Source organism: Sturnira hondurensis, unplaced genomic scaffold (genome assembly GCF_014824575.4).
Source record: "Sturnira hondurensis isolate 20B ecotype Veracruz unplaced genomic scaffold, ASM1482457v3 Scaffold0007378, whole genome shotgun sequence".
NCBI classification, from domain to species: Eukaryota; Metazoa; Chordata; class Mammalia; order Chiroptera; family Phyllostomidae; genus Sturnira; species Sturnira hondurensis.
In genome coordinates, this window is record NW_028080009.1 from 615,239 (window position 1) to 634,557 (window position 19,319).

Below are 19,319 nucleotides of genomic sequence, written 5' to 3' on the forward strand. Positions count from 1 at the left end.
GTGTTTTTGAAGAAAAGGAAGTTTCAATTCAAACTAGGAAGTTTCACATACCTAGGCAAGGAAGAATGGACAACATGTCAAGGGTGCCCTGGGAATTACAATCTGTTACAGCATTTCTGGGGCCTAGGGAACATGTAAAGGAAACACTGTGAGATAAGGCGGAAGACACAGACACAGGTCGGGTACTAGAGAACTTTGTAGGCCATGTTAAGAAGTTTAGATTTTATCCTTGTTATAACAGAGAACTGTGAAAGAATTTTATCCATGGTGAGATTGGTAATGCCCAAATTTGAGTAGTAAGGATGCACAGAAATGGACATGTGGACATTAGAAGGTAGGTCACCAGGACTTGATGATTGGATGAATATGATGGGAAAATAAAAGGAAGAATTAAAAACTGATGCTTAATTTGTTTAAGTTTAAACACAGCCAAAATTAAACTAGAAGTCAGGATAGTGATTACTGTTGGAAAAGCATTGACTGGAAATAGAGTGGGACTCTTGATGTTTGTGCTGCTTACATGGGTGTGTTCATGTTTGTGAAGTTCATCAAACTGTATACTTAGGAAATGTGTATTTTTCTATATGCATATTCATTATGATTACTATGCTGTGTAACAAACCATTGCAGACTCAATGGTATAAGACAGTGGCCATTTTATCATGCTCAGATAATCTGTGCCTGTCACAGCAGGAATGGCATGTCTGCTCTATGACATCTACAAAGTCCAAATTCCCGGGGTGGGTGACTTGAGGCTAGGGACTGGAATCATATGGAGGCTTCATTCACATGTTTGATACCTGGGACAACTCCAAGGTTGAGCTCAGCTGGGACTGTCAAACGAAGTACACTTGTCATTCATCAGTTGACCCCAATATTTAGTTTAATATTGACCTGGCACATAGCAGGTGTTTTAATTATGACCTGTTGACTAAAAAAGATCATAGTAGTGAAAGGGACATCAAGTTAAGGGAGAAGTTTTAGGTTTTTGTTTGTTTGCTTTGGTATGGGAGAGATGTAAGCATATTCACAGAAAGGGAAATGAAAGAGTTGGAGGATCTAGAAAACCCATGAAATAGCTGGTGGAATCAGGTACCAGAGGTAACAAGAGGAGAATGGGGCAAAACACCACCAGATGGCCCCCATCACACTCATCCAGCAGGAATTAGGTAAGGTGTGTGTGGTTATAAGGTAGGGTACAGATAATAAAAACAGAGCTCAAATCTGATATGACAGGTATTTGTCCCTGGAGAATTCAGCACCGAACACGAATGAGCCATTCAGTAAATAGTCGCTGAATGAACAACTAATGAGGCCCAAACAAGGAACTTGCATAAAGTAAAAGAGAAAGGATGCCTGAGACTATACTGTCACCAAGGTCTTTGACTAGAAGGCCCCTATGTAGTCCAGCTCGGGGGATGTGGTAGGTAGAGAAAAGGCCCAGCTTTATTTCTGAGGCATGCACCCTCACCTTCCCCGGGGAACTCATTAGAGATGTTTAGCTAAGCAGGTGTAAACTCAGGCCCTGGGAGACAGGGCGGGATGCTAGAGCCACACTGCCTCCACCCCTTCAGTAGAGCTGGCCCTGGTTGTGTTGCTAAGAGCTTCACGAGCCAAAGACAGAGGCGTCGCAGCTGGAAACCAAGGGCTGCCTCTTCCAGGTCGGCAGGCAGGCAGGCACTAGCCCCCACCTCCTTAAGCCACCTGCCAGCAGAGGCCCCGGGTATCTCACACCCAGGCACCAGGCCACAGAAACATGAGCCAGGACAGCAAAGTGAAGACGACAGAATCCAGCCCTCCCGTGCCATCCAAGGCCAGGTGAGAGAACCTGTTATCCTGCGTCAGATCTGTTTGCATCACTAGATGGAGCCTGATTCCTCTTGGTGCCTGCCCCAAGTTACAACCTTCATGTGGAATGATGAATAAATAAAACAGGACTTCCCCTCTTACCCACAGGAAAACACTGCCTATCCTGGACCCATCTGGGGATTACTACTACTGGTGGCTCAACACGATGGTCTTCCCAGTGATGTATAACCTCATCATCATCGTGTGCAGGTTTGGCGGGTGCTAAGGGAAGGGCTTTAGCAGAGACAAGGGCGAGAGAGTAAGGGTCCGGGAAGGAGGGGGGTCTTGGGGAGGGGCGGGGCCTAAGCAAGAACCCAGAGGGGAGGACTGAGTGGCTTGGGGAGACCACCTCGCACACACGAAGGGTGCATTTAAGCCAAGCCCTTCTGTCTCCGCCACACAGAGCCTGCTTTCCTGACTTGCAACATGGTTATCTGATGGCCTGGTTAGTGCTGGACTACACGAGTGACCTGCTATACCTACTGGACATTGTGGTGCACTTTCACACTGGTTAGTGAATCCCAAGACCGACCCTCTCTTCTAAGTTCCCTTCCTAAAGCTTCTTAGTACAATGAAATGACCCCTTCCACATTCCTCTATGCTTGACAGTATCCCTTACGCATACCAGACACCCTGGAGCAAGGTAATAGCTGCCCCCACCCTCTCCTGTGACTGTCTCCCTGGCCTACCCTGGCATGCCCACCCTCGCCCTTATTATTAGAGCAGGCCAGTGTCCAGACTCAACCCCACCCCCAACCCCATCCCCTCCTTCTCTTCCTCCCACCAGGATTCTTGGAACAGGGCATCCTAGTGGTGGACAAGGGTAGGATTTCGAGTCGCTACATTCGCACCTGGAGCTTTTGCTTAGACATGGCTTCCCTGATGCCCACGGACATTGCTTACGTGCGACTGGGCCCACACACACCAACCTTGAGGCTGAACCGCTTTTTGCGTGTACCCCGCCTCTTTGAAGCCTTTGACCGCACTGAGACCCGCACAGCTTACCCCAATGCCTTTCGTATTGCCAAACTAATGCTCTACATTTTTGTGGTCATCCACTGGAACAGCTGCCTCTACTTTGCCCTGTCCCAATACCTGGGCTTCGGGCGTGACGCCTGGGTTTACCCAGACCCCGCACAACCTGGCTTTGAGCGCCTAAGGCGCCAGTACCTCTACAGCTTTTATTTCTCCACTCTGATCCTGACTACCGTGGGCGATACACCGCTGCCAGAGCAGGAGGAGGAGTACCTCTTTATGGTGGGTGACTTCCTGCTGGCCGTCATGGGCTTTGCCACCATCATGGGTAGCATGAGCTCTGTCATCTACAACATGAACACCGCAGATGCAGCTTTCTACCCTGACCATGCTCTGGTAAAGAAGTACATGAAGCTGCAGCATGTCAACCGCCGGCTGGAGCGGCGAGTTATTGACTGGTGAGGACGCTGGGGGTCCAGACCAGGACAGGGAGAGGTGCACTGGATAGAATCTGAGGCAGGTGGCTGCGTTCTTAATACCTGGTGGGCCAGGAAGGCAATCAGGACGTGGCATTCACTGGGGGGCAGGGGTGAGGGTGGATGGGACTTGGAAAAGGACGTCATCCACTAACTGGATCTGGACTTATTGGGGGTGTGGTCAGGCTGATGAAGAGAGGAACTTATGCACAAGAGAGGTAACCTAGGTAGTGGGAACTGCCACTGCCTGGTATGGTTCTTCTCCCTTATACTCCCCTGGGAAGTATAAGGGAGAAGAGCAAAACTCCCCAGGTTGGCCAAAAACAAGATGGTTGACTATGTTATGGCAGTCTGCACAGTGGACTGAACGAAGGGAAGTGTCACCAACTAAAGCAGAAAACTCTAGAGAAGCTGGGGCTTGGTGGTTGAAGTGGATATCAGTTGGACGGTACCAGACATCCCTGGTTGGTGGGTGGCGTATAAACTGATGGAAGGTAGATGGTATCTTATTCATTGCCTGCTGGCGGAGGCTGCCAGGCCCCGGGTGAGAAAGAAAAGGTCAAAACGTATCTGTGACCAACAAAGGAGACTGTACACTGAAGATATCCATCAACCAACTGTCAAGTATTCCCATGACCCCTGAGAGAGCTCAGTGTGGTTGGGCTCTTGGCTAAAGCGGAGCTGAGCCCTGGAGGAAGGGATGGAGGGTGGCACATGGGAGGCTGGTGAAGAACCGGTGCTTCCCTTGTCTCCAGGTACCAACACCTGCAGATCAACAAGAAGATGACCAACGAGGTGGCCATCCTACAGCACTTGCCGGAGCGCTTGCGAGCAGAAGTGGCTGTGTCTGTGCACCTGTCTACTCTGAGCCGCGTGCAGATCTTCCAGAACTGTGAGGCGAGCCTGCTGGAGGAGCTGGTCCTGAAGCTGCAGCCCCAGACCTACTCCCCAGGAGAGTATGTCTGCCGCAAGGGGGACATCGGTCGAGAGATGTACATCATCCGCGAGGGTCAGCTGGCTGTGGTGGCAGACGACGGTGTCACACAGTATGCCGTGCTTGGGGCAGGCCTCTACTTTGGGGAGATCAGCATCATCAACATCAAAGGTGGGCACCCCAGCATTTGTTCTTAAGACAGGGCTAGGGGAGGGGGAGGGGGACAGCAAAGCCCAGTCCTGAGACCAGATGGTACGTCAGATCCTACGGATTAAGGACGTGGGGCCTTTGCCTGAGTCACTAGAGGGATCAGGACAGAATTAGGACATAGAGGATCTGTTCCCTGAGAAGAAGCTGAGCCAAGATCAGTGAGTAGAGTGAGTCCTTGCAAGAGAGAGGGGAGTTGCTCTGCGGGTGTTGACCTGAGGCACCAGTGGGAAGCAGCAGAGATGGTGATAATAACACTAGTAACAGTACTTATTGCATGCTTATTATACACCCTGTTTCAAGTGCTCACATGTACCAACTCATTCAGTTTTCACAGCAACTCTAAGGGAGGTACTATTATCTGCATTTTAAAGGTAAGAGCACAGAGAGGTTAAGAAATTTGTCCAAGGTCACACAGGTAATAAATATACACACCTGGGCTCAGTACAAAGAACAACTTTCTCCCAGTCAAATGGAAACAAAGAAATTCCCATTTATTTATTTTTTACTTTACTTTTATTGTTTACACTATTACAGATGTCCCCATTTTCTCTCTCCCTTCACCCACCCTCTCCCTCCCCACCTTTGGCCCCCTTCCTTCTGGCCGTCGCCACACTGTTGCCTGTTTCTATGGGATTAGTCAAAGAAATTCCCGTTTACTGAACATCAGCTCCAGTCAAGGCCACATACTGTACATTGGCTCATTTATTCCTCTTGTCGGCCTGTGCAGTGGGAGTTGTTATGCCTAATCGCAGGGAGACACTGAGACCACAGGACATGGAAGATGGGAAAACCTGAAAAGGGAGTGAGCACTGTCGCTGATGAGGCTAGATGCTGTCTCAGCCTGGGGGCCCTATTCTTCAGTTGTCCTAAAGGCCTCATGTTTGTCCCCCAAAGGCCCCCTTCAAGATCTGCATCCCGTATGCGGTCAGCTGCTGTCTCTCTGGCTTTGAACAAGTCACTTCCCTTTTTCAGGCCTCACCTATCCAATAGGGATTATATTAAAAATAAAGAAGGTTTCATGAGGATTAAATGAGGTGTATTGGTTAGGCACCCAGAGTAGTGCCTGGCATGTAGCTCTCCTGCCTCTTCTAGCTTTCAGACTTTGGATTCCTTGGCCTAACCTATCTTCCCACCCAACCGCCCCCACCAATATCTTCCAATGCTAATGATGCCATATAGCTCTCCTGCTTAGAATATTTCGGTAGTTTCCCAGTGCCCTCAACATAAGGCCTGAATGCCTTGCCATGGCTAACAAGACCTGGTGTGACCTGGCTGTCCCCTCCTCCTTCCACTGTCCTGACACCCTGCACTTCAGCCACTCTGGACTGCGTTCTGTTTCCTGCTCCCATCAAACTCTTTCCTACCTCCATCCCTCAGTTCCTGTTGCTCCCTCTGTGCAGCTGCTCCAACCCCTTTTTCCCTGGTTACCTCCCCTTCAATCAGGCACCACTTCCTCCAGGGTTCCCTAAGTTCTCTGCCTTACAGTCAGGAGCTCTTTCCCTGTCTTCCTGCTGAACCAGATGCATATGTCTACACTGCACCAGCAATGCTGTTATGCAACTATCCGATTAAATGCCTGTCTCTTCTAGACTGTGACTTCTTGGAGGAAGGTCACTAATACCCTCCCAGCACAGGTTTCGTCCCCAGTAAAGTACTGAATGAAAGAATTACTGAAACAGGAAGAGGGGCTCAGAAGCACAAATATGGAGTGCGTGTCCTTGTTCAGGAGTGAAATGTCCCCTCACATTCACCCTGACTAATTATCGTCCCATCCGTCTGCCCCTGTGCCACAGGGAATATGTCTGGGAACCGCCGCACAGCCAACATCAAGAGTCTAGGTTATTCGGACCTGTTTTGCCTGAGCAAGGAAGACCTGCGGGAAGTGCTGAGTGAGTATCCGAAGGCCCAGACTGTCATGGAGGAAAAGGGCCGTGAGATCCTGCTCAAAATGAACAAGCTTGATGTAAATGCTGAGGCAGCTGAGATCGCCCTACAGGAGGCCACAGAGTCCCGACTGCAAGTGCTTGACCAACAACTTGATGACCTACAGACCAAGTTTGCTCGCCTCCTGGCTGAGCTGGAGTCCAGCGCACTCAAGATCGCTTATCGTATCGAACGGCTGGAGTGGCAGACTCGAGAGTGGCCAATGCCTGAGGAACTGGCTGAGGCAGATGATGAAGGCGAGCCTGGGGCGGAAACTTCTAAGGATGGGGAGGGCAGGGCTGGCCAGGAGGGACTCGCAGGCCCAGAGTGATACCAGCTCTATCCCTAGGACCCCCACCTCCGAGTGAATCCAGAGTTACAGGAAGGCTTGCCTATAGAAACTCTGCCATTTTATCTGCTAGGTTACAGAGACGGGAGTGAACTAGGTCTACAGAGGCCCACCTGGAGATGTAGGAGCATAGCACACGTTCATCCCCCACTCGCCAACACACCCACACACCCATGCACACACACTACAGTTACACACACATATACTGAGAGTATGTGTTTCTTTTACTATGCTCTGGAGTTTCCATTCTCAGAGCATACATGCTTTCTCACATAGATATGTTTTATACCCACATGATATGTACATATATATGCATATGTATACATATGGACATATTCAGTCATGCACCTCAGAAATAAACGTACACCGGCAGCCATACACCAGTAAACACACAGGTACCCTCCACAGGTGTGCACACATTTGTAAATGCACAAAAGGACACCCAGAACCCTCTTGTTCCAAGATGTCCTTTCAATGCCCTGATATGGGGTGACAAGTGTACCCTGCAAGTTGCACTTCAATAAAGTATTTGCCTCCTCACTAAGCATTTACAGAGCTGACTGGAAAAGGCTACTGGCTTTAATAGTGGGCAGGACAACTTCCGTCTGACTTCCAAGTCACAGAGTGGCGGGCCTGGGCTGTGTAGTAGCTGGTGGTTGGATTCAAAGGGGCTGGAATACCTGATGGACTGAGAATCAGTACTGAGCCAAGGTGAAGCAGGCTGGTACACCACCTTGCTGTAGTGTGTACATGCGTCCAGAGGTATATTCACATGCACACACTGACCACTACATCTCATAGCAGATTGTACATCCTCAACCTCGTGAGCTATGCAGGGTTTGATCTAGCTTAGTGGGATGGAGCAGATATGTCTGCTCCTTTCTCCCTCCTCTCACCCTACCCTGGAGCCCGCGGTCAGGGCCACCCTGCATTCAGGACTGTTGCCAAGGGGAGACTAGTTCCCAGGACCACTCACCTGGCCCTGGTCTACCATGCCAGTTGCTGGAGCTGGCCCTGATGCTGGCAGACACCCACCCCTAATTCGCTATACAGTGTTCCAAAACATGGGGTGAAGAGTAGAGACTAGATGCAGTGGAATGCCATGGTTGGGAACAACTGGAGATGTGTGTTTGGAGGGTTTTGTCGTACTTGGAAGGTCTGCAGGTTTGGGCAGAGAAAGTGTTGCGGGGTCTGTGGGGAGGAATCTGATGTCATCTCTGAATCACACTCACCCTAGTCACAACTTCAGCTTCTCCAAGGCCTGGCCAGTCTGTGCCTGAGCTGGGCCACTTGTTATTCTGACATGTGCCTGGGACTTAATTTATTAATATGACTGAGTAATGAATGACACAGTATAGTCAACGCCGTTGAAAGAAAAAATTATTACTTACAATTCCCAAGAGGAGGGGCACACTGCACCACACAGGACCACACAGAGAAGAATCGGGGTTGGTCAGGAGACAGGAGGAGTGAAGGGAAATCATGGGCAAAAAAACATCTTTATTACTACATTGGTGAGTTTTTAGATGGGAATATCTCCTATTAGGCAGAAAGCAAAACACAGATCATGGGTGCTGTGGTGGGAGGGTTCACAATATGATATTCAAGCACCTGTAAACGCTGTACTGGGGGGAGATATAAACAACTCTGGTCATTCGTTTGGCCCATGATTTCAAGATGCCAAACTACCAACTACCGAATATCAAGAATGATGATTACAGGTGGTACAAGAGAATGTAGAGTGGAGTACTCAGTGCTGGGAGGGCAGGACGTGTGTAGCACATTGGCTGACGTGTGGTCCTGGAGACAGCTCCCCAGACCTGGTGGTGTCTTCCAACCTGACCAACCCTTTGGACGTGGTGGACGCAGGTGATACAGGTGCACTCAGACACAAAAGACTCGGAACAACACTTTCTCACACAGCCATAGGAACTGAGGAGGTGACTAAAGCCAGCATGACAGAAGAGATGATGAGGGGCATTGCACATTAAGTTGTTCTAAAATATGTGGTAACTTTGTGATATCTTTCTCACAAAATATGAGTTCCATGGGGCTGGCACTGGGTCTGCATTGTTCATCCACGGATCCTCAGGACCCAAATTGTACCTGGTACATGGTAGGTACCCAAATATACATTTGGCGACCAAAGAGGGGAGAGTCGAAGTATATAGAGGCTCAAAGTTGGAGAAAGATACGTGTCAATTTCTCAAAAGCTTTTCCTACCATCTCAGCCCTCAACTCACGTTGAGCTAGAATGGGGTGGGTGTGTTATGGAGGCCATTTTGGTGGTGGATTTAGGGAACTGAGAATACGCTTTCATTGGCATACTAGAAGGTGCACACCTGTCCTAAGTTCCTCATAATTTGAGAGCCACCATACCAGAAGTCACCTTGAACACCAGCAATTCCATGCTGGGGTTTTCTTGTCGTGGAAATATTTCCATCGCTGTGTGGAAAACAATGTTTTGACCATTTGGGATTAAGCTGGATAGAGTTAGGTCAGGATGGGTAAAAGGGAACCCAACCTTTAAGCTCCTGGAATAATCAAAATAATAATAATAATAATAATAATTATTATTATTATTATTATACATTTTAGTCCAAAAATATTACTTACTATATATCAAGCACTAGGCTATGTACTTATATATGTGGGAGAAAACTTGGATAGAGATAGAGATAAAACTTGGATAGAGATAGAGATAAAACTCCAAGATAAAACTTGGAGATAGATTCATTTGGATTCATTTTATCACTCCTCCCATTATAAGAAAGCACCTAAATCTTTGTATTCCCTGGACTTAAAGTTTTTTTTTTAATTACAGCATTACAAGTAGACATTTTCTATGCCCTAGCGTCTGTTTGCAAAAAGGAGTCTGAAGTTTTCACAAAAATTCACTTACTGAATTACACCTAATTATCTGCGAAGGCTCAGAGTCGGAGCAGCAGAAGCTTCTAAACCCAGAGACCAGAGACTCTCCAAGATTAGGAAAAGAAGTGGGATTCTTGAGCATTATTTAGTTTCCTTTTGCTGCTGTAGTATATCGGCATGAATTGGGCAGTTTAAAACAGCACCCATTTGTTATCTCACAGTTCTGTGAGCCTGCACAGTGTGGCTCAGCTGGGTCCTTTGTTTGGGGCTTCCCGAGGCTAAAATCAAGGTGTCATCTGGGCCAGGCTCTCTTCTGGAGGCTCTGGTAAAGAATCTTCTTCCAAAAGCATTCAAGCTGTCAAAAGAGTTCAGTTCCTTTTGGTTGCAGGACTGAGGTCTTTAATTTCCTTGACACATCTTCCCTTCATCCTCAAGACAGCAAAGACAAGTAAATCTTCATTCTCCAAATCTCTGTTCTCTTCTATTACAAGGCTGAGAAGGATTTCTACTTTTTAGGGCTCATATAACTAAGTCCATCCAGATAATCCAGGATAATATCCCAATTATAAAGTAGGCTGATTATTAACCTTAAGTATATCAGCAAGATCTCTTGTTCCTTAATCACAGGAATAACACAAGAGGGCAAAGGTACTAGGAGCCAAAATTGTACTATCTATGGCGGAGTTTCTAGAGAGGGAAGCAGCCTGGACCCCACTTCCACAGGGATCCCAGAATAGGGAACACTGAGATTTGAGTCTTTGGAAACTGAAGAAAGGTCACCATGCCCTAGTTGGCATGGAGGCCTCAAAGCAGCACCCCCTAGGTGGAGTGCAGGCTTGGATAAGATGCACGTCAGCATAACCCCCAAGGTCTGTCCAAAGTAAAACCCCCAGAGACTTTTGCAAGAGACTAAGTTGTGGGAAAAGAGAATGGAAAGAAAGCCACAAAACACAGATGGAATTAAATCTTCCATAGGTTGGTAGTTAAAAGGTTAGAGGAGAATTGTTGATTTAGAGAATCAAGAAAAAGACCAAATTTTTATACTGTTATGATTAGAATCACTCATAACTGCTGTACATACATTACTTCATTTGGTCCTTAGAAAAATATTAAGAAATCTAAATGATTATTATTATGCTTATTTTTCCAGATAAGTAAACTGAAGCCCATAGAGCAACTAAAAATATTATGTACAATTTATTGTGGGTCCATTTTATGCTAGGTCCTGGTCTGAATACATTGTGTCATCCTTACAACTATATGAGAAAAATGCTATTATTACCCCATTTTGAAATCAAAGCACAGCTCTGGGTGATTAAATACCTTGCCCAGTATCACAGGGATTTTAAAATGCCATGGAATGAAACCTAGGTCTGTCTTTTATTTTAGGGAGATAAGGAAAGGGATTACCTCAGCTTGAGGCCAAGCCAGGCAAGCTGCCTTCCTTTTTGAGAATGACTGTTACAGACAGTAACCGGTGGTAACCAGGCAGAAGGAGCCAGTCAAGCGGAGCAACGCTTGTGAATCACCAGCAAGCCTGCCCAGTGTGCAGAAGTGTGATCTCAGGGCTTCAGCCAAAGACAAGGGACCACCCACTGCTCTAGACGAAAGCTGCCAGTTCCTGCTCTCCTGGCTACATTTGTGCAGTTGTGGGCAGAGGGCAGGTATCTTGGAGTCGGTGCTAGATTCCTACAGGGGTGTCAGGAGCTGTCCCAGGGGCTCCTATTGACAGCCCAGCTGCTTTTGGCTTAGCTCTTCTCCATCCCACAGGACCTAGAATCTCACCCACTTTTCTCTTTGGGTCACCAACCTCAGGACACCTCAGCCTAGCTAAGAATTAGGATGGACGCTCCTCCTCTGTGTCCCAATTAGCTACTCCCCCACAGGAGCTTCTTGGACCCTCCCCACTCCGTCCTTTTCTTTCCAGGGGTTTGGCAGCTAGCCTCCCTTCCTCCAAGACAAACAAAAATAAAGTATCAAGCTTGGAGGAAATCTGATTCATAGAGAGAGGGGCTATTCAACTGAAGGAGAGATCTGGTACAAACACTAGGAGCCAGGAGCAGGAGGCAGAGTGGGTGGATTCTAGCTTCCGGCTGAAGCTACGGTTTGGTTCAAGGCTTGGATCAGAGATGAACAGTCAAGCTGGGGTCACAGTCATGGCCCAAGTCAGGGTGACTATTAGGCTAGCCTAAAAGCTCAACAGATGGGAAAGAGGTTAGAGACGATTGGGTGCTGGGAGCCAATCAGAGTCAGCTTTTTTTTTGGAAATATTGTTTACTAGCTGGGGTATTCTCAATCTCCTACAAAATCTTTCAGTGTTATTGAAAGAAATGCTTGGAGANAGCTAGGGTTTGGCTCAAGGCTTGGATCAGAGATAAACAGTCAAGCTGGGGTCACAGTCATGGCCCAAGTCAGGGTGACTATTAGGCTAGCCTAAAAGCTCAACAGATGGGAAAGAGGTTAGAGACGATTGGGTGCTGGGAGCCAATCAGAGTCAGCTTTTTTTTTTTGAAATATTGTTTACTAGCTGGGGTATTCTCAATCTCCTACAAAATCTTTCAGTGTTATTGAAAGAAATGCTTGGAGAATTAAAATGCAAATAAGATAATGAATGCAAACTGCCTATGAGTGCCAGGCAGATAGCAATTGCTTAACAATGAATAGTAGTTATGACCATTATTCCTCTTACCCCTCTAGCAGCAGCTGTGCCTTTGAGGGCCCCGGAGCACACACAGATTGTCTATCCCTGCTTGACCCCAGGCCTCTGGTCAGTTTTGGCAACACCAAAACTGGCCGGCAGAGGGCGCACAGGTCCTCCTTCTCCCCTCTTTCCAGCTAACTCCCAGGCCTCAGTATTGCATTGCCTTGTAAAGTTGGGAGAATTATACAGGGGAAAAAAAAGGAAATTTAGGGAGAAAATGGTGGTTTTGACTTACTCAGATTTTTAAAGAAAGACTAAAATGCAGCAGTGGTGGTGCTGAGAGACATTACAGAGGGAGTTTGATCAAATCAGAGCCCAAGGCAGCCCTGTTGAGGGTGGCACCATCTCATGGCCTCAAGAATTCAGGACTTGAAAAATCCTGGTGGCTTTCACCCAGAAGGCACAGGCCCTCCTTGTGTTTGGCATTGCCTTTCCAGTTTCAATACCTTGACCTGTTGTCTTCAGCCTTGCTGTTCTGGGTCCCCTAGGGCTCCACAGGCTAATGACAGGGATGTGTTCACAGAAGCCCTGGATGACTTCCTGAATAAGCCTTCCTATGGCTTTTTTAGCCTTCAAGTGAGGCCCTGATCTGGAAGATCCAGGCATCTCTTCACATACCTGTGAGAACCATGTCTGAAGCCAAGTGTAGCCGTCTAATTGGGCCAGCCCGCGCATATCCCTCTGCTCTCCCCAGCACAAGCCCCAGGCTCTGGAAAGCCTGTCCTATCATCTGTTTTTTTTTTCTCTGCCCACATCCCTGCTTGCTCTTCCTTCAGCCCCCTCTGTCTTCTCAGCACGCTCCTTCTTCGTTCAATTATCCCAAGAGAAAAGCCTCCTATGTGGGCAGGGAGTGCGTGGGCAGGAGCTCAGCACAGAAAGATATCTGCACATCATAGAAATGCAGAGAAAAGAAGGCCTTGAAGGACTCGGGGAGAAGGCAGCCTAATCAGCCACAGAGCGAGGGGCTAAGCTAATGGAGGAGTGAGCGCCTCAAGGACTAAACTGGCATAGTTTCCCTACTAAACTGGATCCCAGCACTGCGCATGTGCCTGTGTGTGTGTGTGTGTGTGTGTGAGAGAGAGAGAGAGAGAGAGAGAAAGAGAGAGAGAGAGAGAGGAATGCTGGAGGCAAAGCCTATTCCATGACCTTCACACCACTGTATGCGTTAGCACTGAGTTTCCTGCGTAGGATGCTATTCTGTGGACCTGCAAGCTATCTAGAATAAGCAGTACTTTGTAAAGCAGGTTATCTGGCTGGGCATTAGGCACTATATTCTCATCTCCTTAGTTGTTTCTGCTCAACACGTACTGAAGTGTTGTTTGAGTGTCCCCCTCTTATTTCAGTTGTGACACTGTTGAAAGAAGGACCACGTGCCACTTGGGCCAGTAGAGCAGTAGCTGGGTGATCAAGACTTCCTGAGGGAAAGGTAAATTGTCCTACCCACAGGAGTCAAGCTGTCAAGCTAGGTGGGCTGGTACCTCCTTCCAAAACAGAGAGAGGCTTGAGTGGGGGAGGGGACACACACACACACAAAAAAAAAACCCCAACAACCTTGGCAGGTCAAGTCTTGAGTCAGAAAGGCAAGTTCCTTCAGGACTGAGCCTGGCCCTGATTCAGGACACCTTGCACTTACTTCCTTGACCTCTTGGGTTTCTAACTCGTTCTGGGACAAGGGTGCAGGTCTCTCTCCTCTGGCTACCCATACTAACTTTGCAGTTCCCTCCTTAGTCTGATCTTGAGTTCCCATCTCCTGGCCCTGAGCAATTCCAGTCTCTCTGAATGCTGGCTTAATCCTTGGCATAGATGGGATTTCCTGATTTTGAAAAATAAATTCTGACCCTCTCAGCACTGCAGTTTCACTCCTTCCTCTGCTCACAGTATATCCCATTTCTCCACTGTACCTATATTACTTGGCGGGGTCCCTCTTTACAAACCATCTTCTTGAAACCATCTGTGCCCACCATCTCCTGGCCTTCACCTCCTATTACCCATCTGCCTTTAGCTAGAGGAAAGAATATAAGCAAGGTACAAGGCTGATGGACAATATGCATGCACCTTGAAACTCTCTAAGCAATTCAAGGTTTCTTGAGCATAAAGAAAAGATAGAAAATAAGTAGTGAGAGTGGTTTGAAAAACTGTAGGAGAAAAGGCCAGAAGCAGGCCCTTGAAATATAAACAGAAAAAGGGCAAGTACAAAACTTGTAATGGTAAGAATCGCCATCATGCAAGGTACAGGAGAGACACCTAACCCGGACTCGTGGGGTTAAGGAAAGCCTTTCAAAAAAGTTTGTCCTCTGAAACTCTTTTTCCAACATCAGCAAACTCTCGTATTTTCAACTTCTTTAAACATTCTCCCAATTTCCATAGTTAACCAGTTAACCATGACTGCTGGTTAACTATAACCAGCAGTCCTATAAAGATGGCACAGAGGGCAATGGCTTCATACCCTCTCGCACCCATGTACATAGATTTAGTACCCTCTGCACTCACCAGTGCAGCTGCTACACTCCCAACAGACCCCTGCTCCTTGACACTCAGATCTCCACTCTTCCCTTTTCTGTTGCTGCCAACCTTCACACCTCTGAAGCCCACTTATTCATTCACTTTAGACTTTGCCACCTACTTCATTGTTCTGTCTTCTCCATGTCCAGCTGAGATTTCATGGCCATTATTTCGCCCTTGTCCCTTTGTTTTTCTATCCCACCCACCCAGTAAAATCTCAACTTTGGATAAACTGGAACCATCAACAGTCTCCATGCTGGCATCCAACCATCTGAGCTCTGCTGGAGAAACTGATACCACTAGAAATTCTTTTTCAGTGTGTCCTCAACACCTAACTACCTTACTACCTTCTTATTTACCTAATTATCTTACTACCTTCCTCAGGTCTCCATCTTCCTTTCCCATTATATACAGTGTTTCAAACTATCTTGACTCCTAACTTTTTAATCTCATGTGTGTGTGTGTGTGTGTGTGTGTGTGTATTCCAGTCACTGCCAGTATAACAAGAATGGTTTACATGACATTGATATAACCGTGTAGCCAAAGAGAGTGGGCTGGATTGAGCATGTGTGAACAATGACGACTTCACTGTACTAGTCAGTGGGGGCAGTAGATGTTGTTGAATAAGCATGTGTACTGTGTAGCCACCACATTCAAAATCACTGAGTGAGTAGAGCAATGAATCTGCATCAAATTTTGCACTAAGCTTGAATATTCTTCCACAGAAACTATTGGGATGATTCAGAAAGTTTCTGGAGATGATAGAATGAGTGCAAAACAAATAAAAGTATGGCACAAATGCTTCAAAGATGTTTAAGAATCTTAAAAGTGATCCATGTTCTAGAAGGCGTACAACAAGCTGAACATCTGGGAATATTGAACATGTATGAGCAGCAATCCACAAAGATCAGTGACTCACAGCGCAGGAACTGGAAGCTGATCTGGAGACTATAAAACTACTGTGTCTGAGGTTTTGATGCAGGATATTGGCATGAAACACGTCATGGCTAAATGTGTTCCACAGCTTCTACTACTAGAGCAGAAGGAACATCATGCTGCAGTTGTGAGAACTGCATGAGGTCCCAAGGTGACTGCTTTGAAGGAGACTGGGGTGTCCTTGTTCTATGTACAATGTTTCTTGCATCTTGCATCCTCTTCAACAAATGCCTGTATTTTTCATGATACATGGCTGGATATTTTCTGGGCAGACCACACACACACACACACACACACACACACATTATTCAGTGTAACCAGATCTCCAACCTCATAGAGAAAATAGGAACTCTCAGATTGCAGCTTCGTCTCGCCAAATCTACACACCTACTACCTTAATGAAGATACAAATCAAGTTGCTATGACACAAGAGGCTAAAGGAATTGTGGGGCTTAAAACTGTAGTTTCTTCCTTTTTCATACTGGAGAACCAGAGGTGGTAAAATAGCTTGAGAGCATGGAAGACCCAGGTCCCGTCCACTTTGTCACTCAGTCCTCCCTAGTGTGTTCCCTCCGATGCATGACTAAAGAAAGGTGGCCAGCGTCACATCCACACTAGATCTGCAGGAAAAGACAGTGAGGAAGACAGAGTCTACTCCTCTCCTGTAAGACCTTGATCTGGGAGCTGAATTTATTACTGTCACCCACAACCACTGTTCAGACATGGTCATAAAGCCACACTTAGCTGCCAAAAATCTAGGAAATATAGTCGTTGTCTGTTTGGCCATTATTTATTTTTCATCTCTAATTATCCTCTTTTACTAACTTCTTCTTACAATTGAATCTCTACTCCTATCTAGAGCCCTCCATATGTGCTCTGGGTTCCATAGCTTCCTGCCTTCTCAGAATTTTTGCACTAGTAATTAACTTCTCTTACAACCTCCCCACAATGGCACTGTCCCCAAAGTTGTCAAAGGTCTCCAGGTCACTAAATTCAGAGCACATTTCTCTGCCCTCATTGCCTCGGTGCAGGAACAGCTTTTGGATCCGTTTATCACTTTCTCCTTTCACTCTCATGATGCCCCCCTCATTTCCCTCCCAGCCCTCGGCTCCTCCTGGTCTTTTTTGCAGGCTGGTCTTTCTCTATCTTTTAAATAATGGCCTTTTCCAGACTTCGGACCTGGTTCCTCATTTCTTCTTAATACAACACATTTCCACTAATTCTACAGTTTGCATTACCTCCTATGCAGCCTGTACATTCAGCTTCCTACCAGAATTCCTACTTGGATGTCTAATAGACCTTTGGAATGCAACATGTCTAAAATGGAACAGAGTTTCGAGTGGCAGTTGCTATCTGAGAGTTACCATTTTCTCCATGAAGTAGGAGACTGGCTTATTTTGAGTGAAGAATTCATGTGATTTGGTTAGGACTACTTGGATAATGTCTCTATTGTGAAATCAACTGATTAGTAACATTAATGACATCTGCAAACTCCCTTTTGCCATATAACATAATCTTAGGAATAGCACCTTATTCACAGGTTTTAGCCACACTCGAGGGAAGGAGATTATACAAGAGTGAGAGTCACTGAGGATCATTTTATAATTCTGCCTAGCACAGAAGGGAAACCAGAAAAACACCCCTGAGAAATGCTGAGACCTTGAGCTGAGATGGGAAGGATGAGTGGGAGTTAATTAGAAAAGGAAGGAAAGCTTGAGCAAAATCCACATAACTGGAGGACATGTATTTTAAAAATGGACTAAAGGAAGGCCAGTGTGTCTACAGTAGACAGAATGGGAAGTGTGATGACTTGGAACAGTGGTTACAGATGCCAGAAGGAGTCCGGGCATGCAAGCTTCACAGACTCTGTTAAAAGATGTTATCTGGACCGAGGCAGAGATCAGAAGAGTGCCATGATCAGATCTGTGTTCTGAACATATCACTCTAGCTGCAAGGTGGAGGATGGATGTACGGAGGCATCAGTAAAATGTTGTAAACCACTTATGAGGTTAGGAGAGTAGAGCAAGAAACAAGTGGGGTGATGTCCATGAAGATACAAGCAGGCCGATTCAAGAGACACTCAGTAGCTAAAATCAACAGGGCTTTATGAATGATTAAATATGGGAGCGAGGGGGTTACGTTCCCAGGAAGTGGACTCTAAAACAGAAATACTGTGCAGGATGTTCACTAAAGAGTGCTCTTGGAGCCAACACCTGTGTAAGAAAGAGGGTGAAAGGAGAATTGGGCAAACAGAGAAGCTGAGCAGTAATTTGGTCCCAAGAAAGGCCTCAGTCAGCCCCAATAGGGAGCTGAAAATGTGTTTAACAGTTGCCCTATGTTGGGATGAGGGGGGTGAACTGTTATGCCTCTCTACTCATTGGTCATTGGATGCAAGATGTCCCCAAAAGCAAACACGACCTTCCAGGAGGCAGCTTTCTTCAGCTCAGGCAATTCCTGAAGGGCCTGACAGTTGAGGGCTCTCTTCCAACAGCTCTCTCAGCTGCTGGAGAACAAAGCCTTCCTTTCTGGAAAGGAGTCCGGGCTTTTCATCATAGGGTCCACACCGGGATGAAGAAGCATAAAGGGACAGGCATTCAGAATGACCCCTACAGTTCTGATCTGTGCATCTTGGTGTGTGTTGTATGATGTAATCTTGGTGGGCCACACCTTGCAATCATTGACTTACTTATCGTTCTTCCCCACCCACTTCCCTGCCCCACTGGAGTGGAACCTACTCAAGCACAGACAGTATGGGACAGCTGGAACACAGCCTTGTGCCTGGCACATACGTAGCTGAATAAGTGAGTGCTAGCTAGTCTGTTTCTCCTGTTTTCACTCCTCTCTCCCCTACATTTCCTTTGCTCCCCGGAACCCACACCCTACATTCACACAACGTGGGAAAAGTCCAGCAGGTTATCTGAGGCCCCACCTGTGCTGGAGTTGAACAGCCAATCAGGCTCCTCTGGCCAGGCTCTCTGATGGGGAAGGCCAGCAGTGCCGGAGGAAGGTACAGGGTGCAGGTGAGGACATACCCACCCACCTCAGGCTTAAACCCTCCAGAGCCCCAGCCCCTTTAAACTCAGCTCTGGCTGGACCAGGTCTTCTCCAAAAGACTGGACAGGGTTCTGTGAAATTTCCACAAACTCAGACCACATGCCCAGTCTAATCTGCTTTTTGCGCTGGAATATTAGAGGAGGCAAGTCCTGCCCAAGGAGCTGAACCCACCTCAGTCCCGCGCCCGCCTCCCTCAGCTCTGCGCCCGCTGCACCCTTCCAGCCCCTCCCGTGGGAACCTGCTGCCCCACACAGGCCGCGCCACCTGCGCGGGGAGCAAACACCCTGACGGAGCGTCAGGGTGTCGGGTGACGGCGGGCACTGCCTGGCGACCACGGAGTGAGCCAGCCGCCCTCTCCCCACTTACGCTCGCTCTGGGCGCGGGATTGCAACCCTACCCCACAGTCGCCCCACCCCACCGCCGTTTCTCCCAGGCAGTTCCCACCACCAACCCCGCTGCTCTCAACACCCGAGTCGGACTCTTTCTCCGGGGCAGCCCTCCCCCTGCCAGTGTTCCCGGGGTCCAATGCTGCCTCTCGCG

At 47.4% G+C, this 19,319-nt stretch overlaps 1 protein-coding gene across 1 annotated transcript; it reads left to right on the top strand.

The window, feature by feature from the left end:
* The first annotated feature begins 1,640 nt into the window (after window positions 1-1,640).
* Window positions 1,641-7,255, top strand: CNGA4 (cyclic nucleotide gated channel subunit alpha 4). Its single transcript, XM_037051625.1, has 6 exons — window positions 1,641-1,818; window positions 1,957-2,058; window positions 2,252-2,358; window positions 2,636-3,281; window positions 4,055-4,404; window positions 6,237-7,255. The coding sequence occupies exons 1-6, from the start codon at window positions 1,757-1,759 to the stop codon at window positions 6,695-6,697; spliced, it is 1,728 nt and encodes a 575-aa protein (XP_036907520.1). The 5' UTR covers window positions 1,641-1,756; the 3' UTR covers window positions 6,698-7,255.
* The last annotated feature ends 12,064 nt before the right edge of the window (window positions 7,256-19,319 follow it).